This window comes from Seriola dumerili, unplaced genomic scaffold (assembly GCF_002260705.1).
Source record: "Seriola dumerili isolate Sdu_G_001 unplaced genomic scaffold, Sdu_1.0 BDQW01000081.1, whole genome shotgun sequence".
Taxonomy (NCBI): domain Eukaryota; kingdom Metazoa; phylum Chordata; class Actinopteri; order Carangiformes; family Carangidae; genus Seriola; species Seriola dumerili.
The window spans coordinates 160,553-166,552 of record NW_019174336.1 but is presented as its reverse complement, the minus strand read 5'-3'; the positions used below and the strand labels follow the sequence as shown (position 1 = coordinate 166,552).

At 41.6% G+C, this 6,000-nt stretch overlaps 1 protein-coding gene across 1 annotated transcript in view; it reads left to right on the top strand.

Annotated features, from left to right (window-relative positions):
• dcc (DCC netrin 1 receptor) overlaps window positions 1–6,000 on the top strand; it is a 233,113-nt gene that overhangs the window by 103,117 nt on the left and 123,996 nt on the right. Inside the window, exon 9 of the mRNA XM_022744417.1 lies at window positions 2,145–2,304. Coding sequence (XP_022600138.1) covers window positions 2,145–2,304 — 160 coding nt within the window. The remainder of the gene's footprint in view (window positions 1–2,144; window positions 2,305–6,000) is intronic.

Genomic DNA, 6,000 nt, shown 5'->3' with positions numbered 1-6,000 from the left:
TGGGCTCGCCTGCCTGTATGTGAAACTCTGGAGCTCAGTGGAGTTATAAAGCTTCAGTGGCAGGAGAATAAACTGGTAGAAACAGGAGCTGTTTTCTGGTGATACCACCTCACTGGAGTTGGCTTGTGGTTAAGATTTTTTTTGTCAAAATTGTCTTTGTTGTAATGTTTCTAAAATTGTGTATTCTTGCTGAAATAAATTAAAACTGGAAATGGATACTGAAATCTTTCTCCTGTTCCTGAACACAGAAAGTGATTAACAACAGAACTATGAAATTATCTGAGTAAGCACAAAAGAAATGGAACTAGTCCCCAACTTGCACACAAAGGGCTTGTCATTTTTTCATTTTATTTTCATTTTCATTCTTTTTTACATCAATGTTTTAAATACCAGAAAAAAATCTGCATATCAGGAAAACATTTTTACTACACATCATTTCTGTGACGGTGTACATTTGTTATAGTGTTTGCATGTGTAGTTGAGACATTCACAAAAGAATTCATTATTATGGTTTAAAAATGTGCCAGTGATAGACAGTGAGCTGGTACTAGATGGATCTGTATCTGGATATCTCATCTGTATCAGGAAAAACACGTTCATACAGTTTGGACACAAGAAAATCAAAACAAGTTGAAAGGTCACCTAATTCCACATGGTCCTGTTATCTTAAGCTTCCGCTGCAAAGTGGAGCTCACTGGGTGATTCTCAGGGGGTATCTACGCCCTAGGTAGAGATCCCATGTAAAGGTCTGGTCACAATTCTTGAATCCCTGCAAATTTGTTTTGCACCATTCTGCACATGAGAGTCCAAAATGATTGGAGGTGATGATGATATAACAACTTTTATTTAACCTGGCTCCACATGAAATAGGAGCGGTGCACAGACAGTTATAAGATAGCAGTTGATTGTACAAAATGCATTTCATACAAAACTGCATTAACTTATTTTCCCATCAGGGACCAGGCTCACTACATTGCTAACTCTCAGCTTGCTTGTTAAGCATGGATGTGTTATGCTAACAGACAGTTAGCAGGCAGAACATAAAGAAGCTCAGAGGTTTACTGTGACTGATTAGCACAAGTGTGTTCCCAGATGGCTGGTTTCTTAGCAGTTATCTTGCGAGATAGTCCACTGTAATTTACACAACTACCTGTGCAAGTAGTAAGCTAAGCTAAGCTGCTAGAACCACATATTTTATGAAGACTTCACCTGTGTCTCTGTCATGTGAGCCTTGCCTCACACATTACATCAGTCCCTTACAAGTCTCTTGAAGCAATTCTGCTGCATGTTGCCGCTCCACCTACAAAATTGCCATATTAATATGTGATTACAATGCTGACTAAAAATAATGAACATTTATTCACAAAAGGTGAAAATAGAAAGGTTGATGATCAGACGTCACTATCCAGATGAAGTATCCAGATACGGATCTCTGGTGAATATTGGTTCAGAGATTGATGATTTGAAGCTCATGTGTCTCTCAGTGTCTTTTTACTAGGAACTGCTCACATTCTACCTCAGGATGGAGAACTGACCAAGCATTATATGAGTCTATAGAACTGTAAAGCTAGTTATTCCACAACCCCATGTAGCTCCTGAAAGGAACGACATCTAATATTGACGAACATCTGTTTGAAATGTGAAAGTGCTGCAGCTGAGCTGTCAGTCATTAATGGGATTCTGAGCTGTAGCAGGCAGCTCTCTTTACGTTCAGATGATTAATGTGTCTTGCTTGATAATTAAACTTTTCAGATGCTCTGCTGCTTTTTCTTCTTGCCTGTGATCTTCTTTACCACTCTTCTTCCTTCTTTTCTTCCTTCTTGTCTTTTCCACATCTTTTCGTTCCTTATCTGCTCATCTCATTTGCCATTTGCTCCTTTCATTTTTTCTTTGCTCCACCTCCTTTGCTCACCCCCGCAATTCCCCCTGTCGTCCTTTGTCCTCGTCCTTCCTTCTCCTTCCTCCCTCCCTCCCTCCCTCCCTCCCTCCTTCTCCCCTGAATGAACTGTTAACAGAGGCCACGGCCACTCAGTATAGACCTGCCCACACACCTCCTCCTCCTCGCCCTCCTCCTGCTCCTCCTGCTCCTCCTGCTCCTTCTGGCATCCCTTTGACTTACTCCTCCTCCTCTGATCCCCCACCAGTGTCCCCAAGCCCAGGCGTTGTCCTCCCCTCTGCCCCCCGCGACCTGGTCCCTGTCCTAGTGTCCAGTCGATTTGTCCGACTCAGCTGGCACCCCCCAGAGGAGAGTGGAGGCGTTGTGCAGACGTACGGCGTTTATTACTCCCAGGATGGAGTCGAGAGGTAAGACAGGATTTTACCTCTTTGTCCCTTTGGTCTGATGTGGTTTCTGACTCTTTAGTAGATGATCACTGTACCCATGGACATAGATGATGAGAGTCACAAAGTAGAGTTATTGTTGTTTCAGCAGTTATATAAAAACCGCTGCATAAAAACAGATGAGAAATGGTTTTAATTTCTAGATTGGTTCAGAGACTCATGCTGCTGACTTCTGAATGACCTTTGAAAGTACATAAGCCAATGTGTTCAGCTGCGTTTTTACATCAGTCTGTACATTACACAGAACCCACAGCATTGACTTCTAAAGGCACACCAGAACCATGGTGTTGAATTAGTGAAGTTAAAAGTCTAGAGGAATATGTTCTGCTCAGACAAATCCCACCACTGGGATGGATTCCTAGTAATCACAAGAATGAGGTCATCATTAAAGAAGCAGTTTTTGAGGAAGTTATGAAGTCAAATTCATTTCACCTTTCACTAAAGAAAAGCACAATTAATCCAATACAAACATGAACTAAAAGTCATGTCAAATTTTCATGTTGGTAACCATTTAACACAGTTTAACACATATTTGTCATGGTACCAATAATAAGCACATGTTAAGGGTGTGCAGCAGTCAGCAGTCAGACTGTGGGTTTGACAATGGAAACAAACGGCAGTCTCATCCACCCTTTTCCCTCTTTTTACAACGTCACCTTCTCATTTGCGCCATGGCAACTAGATGTCGCCTAACAATAAAAGGTAACTATGGGTCGTAATAAACTGCTTGTACAATCGCCTTATGGGATTGTTTTTTTACAGGACATTCTCAATACAGTACCATAAAACAACAAGCACCAGATTGTGACTGTATGAGTTTAAAATGATCCCAGTCATGATCAGTTTTGAGTTCTGTGGGTAAAAAACATAAACAGTCATCTGTCCACATGTGTATTTATGAAAGGGAACATCCATAGAGCCATGCTGTGTAGCTACAAAGGGAGCAGAACCTGAACCTACCTGCTGTAGGACTGTAATACTGTGTGAAAGGAAGCTTCATGTTGTTTACTTTTAAAAGGACAGAGGCCTGATGGTGGAGAGCTGTATACAGTATGCTAAAGACAACACTGCTTTGCTGTATTCACAGCTCTGCTGCACACAGCAGCTCTGAACATCTAGTAGAAAATGTCTGGGTGACATATTGGCGAGTCCCCTGCTGATGTTAAATGGTAACCTCTGACAGTCAGGGCTACAGCTGAAGGCTTTCACATCCAGGCTTTTAAGCTTTGGTACCTCAGGGACAAACTGGCCTGCAGTGCTTTAGGACTCTGAACGGTACACTGGACAAGAACGCCACTGAGGTTTCATCATGAAACACTATGACAGAGAGATTCTGTCAGTCTTAATGGCTTACAGAGGGAACAGAGGCAGAGGTTTTGTCACTTCTAATGACTTAGAGAAAAATACAGAAATGGGTTTTGTCAGCACTAATAACTTGCAGAAAATGAGAGGGGAGGGAGGGAGAGGAAGAGACACTGAGAGAGAAAACAATGAAAGATTACAGGAGAAAGGAAGATGGCAAGACAGGAGCGAGGGGATGAAAATTTTTTTGTCAGTTGTAATGACTTCCAGGAAATATATTCACAGTAAAACAGAGAAAGTGGAAGAGAGATCAAGACAGAAAAATGGGAAAAGAAGGAAAGCAAAAATAATTAGATGGACAAAAAGCTGTTTTCACTCTCTTTAAGGCTTTTGACAGAGTCACTACATGTCACAGCTACCAGATATTATTATTTTCAGAATATGGGAATCACAAATGCCATTATTTTGCTTGTCAGTGGTAGTATACCTATTCTAGGCCTGTTTTGTATGAAAAAAGTTTCATGCAATTTGAAATTTTGAGTGTTTTTATATAAAAAGACTACTGAACTGAACCAAACACCTACAAGGATGACTCTTTCTCTCTTTTATTCACTTCACCTGTGATGAAACAGACTCAAACTGTCACAACAAGAATGACTAAAGGTGAGATCCCCAAGACTACAGAGTCTTGCAACAGTGGGTCTAGCTTAGGTCTTCTCCATCCACAGCCCAGTATCCTCAGAAATTGTGTCTGTATTGGATGATTCCATATCCCACAAGTCATGTCCATATGGTGACAGACCTGCAATTAACAAAGCGCAACATAAATTGTCATTTTCCCGTTTAGCTCCCATGTTGTTTAAATAGCAAATACACTTGCGCCCATCTGTGCACCTATGGGTATGTTGGTCTTAAAATGAGGTGTGGTCAGGAGCTTTGTTGGCACATTATTATCTAGAGGCAACAGAAAGTGATTGACCAGCAAAAACCTGGTCTGAAGTCAGTGGTGCAGTATTTCACTGTTATTTTAAGGAGCATTGTCAAGAGAGTAACATGCTCCTACATTGGCAGGTTCACAACGTTCTCTCTCTGCCTGTTACACACAAGCAGAGTGAGCTGAAAATGAGCTTAGATGTTGGATAAGTCAGGTGAACATTACAATACAGCCTCAGAAGGTTGGAGCTTTTTTGTGACGTGTTGCGTGTTGGGTATAACGTTATGTCATGGATGTCTCTTGCACAATGCTCTGTAGAGAAGCTTTCTTCCTACTACCTGGTAATCCTCCACACATTCTCATTCATCACCTAAATTTGTCACCAGTTTTATAATGAACCGAAGATTTATTCACACTTCTCATCATATAACATCAAATACACTGTTGCTCATAAAGTTGGAATAAAATACAGTATATTTTTTACCTCTTTCCATGAAATGATTGTGACAATGTGATTCATTTCATTTCACCTGGGTAATTGGGACACATAATGTAATCATTGCACCTGGTCAAAAGTGATTACTGATGCATTTAAATAGGAATAAACGGAGGATTGTGTCTGAAAACAAAATTATTCCAACTTTATGGGCAACAGTGTATTTCTAACGTGACTTGTGCCAGCTGTGAGCAGTGTGTTGATTCACCCAGACCCTCTTTGTCCCTCAGAGTCACAGAGCTAGGACCTGTGTCAGGAATGTTCTCACTGGTCAGGACTGGGCTGAATAATGAAGAGACTAAGTACAACCCCTTTTGAACCACATACCTGGAGCAGCGACTGTTTTTTCCACTGTTAAAAAAGACATGGACACGCCCTAAATGCACTTGTGCAGCCACAAGGTGTGAGACACAGGCAGTGTGTCACTCTAATCTGTTAACATGTGCATTGAAATGAAAACCAAGATGTTCTACAGCTGCGACACACACACCACACATCCAATGTGTTCCTGACCTTAGTTCTGCAGGTATTAGGTCAGCCAGTCAACATTCGAGGGAAGGACATTGAGGTGGTGCATACTCATAAATACCTAGGTGTGCACCTGGACAGTAAAAGTGGTGACCAGCTTACTCTTTTATGCTGCAGTTTGCTGGGGCAGCAGCATGTCCGACATGAACACAAGGAGACTGGACAAGCTGGTAAAAAAGGATGGGTCTCTGCTTGGCAGGAGTCTGGACTCACTGAGGACTGTTGTGGAGAGATGCATGCAATGTAAGATGGAGGCCATCTTGGCCATCTACAGGTGCAGCAAACATCTCATCTCACTGCACTGCAGAACAGAGAAGTTCAGGAGATCCTTTGTTCCCACTGCCACAGGCTATACAACACCTCAGCCAAAGGAAGTGGACTAATCTAATTATTATTGTTT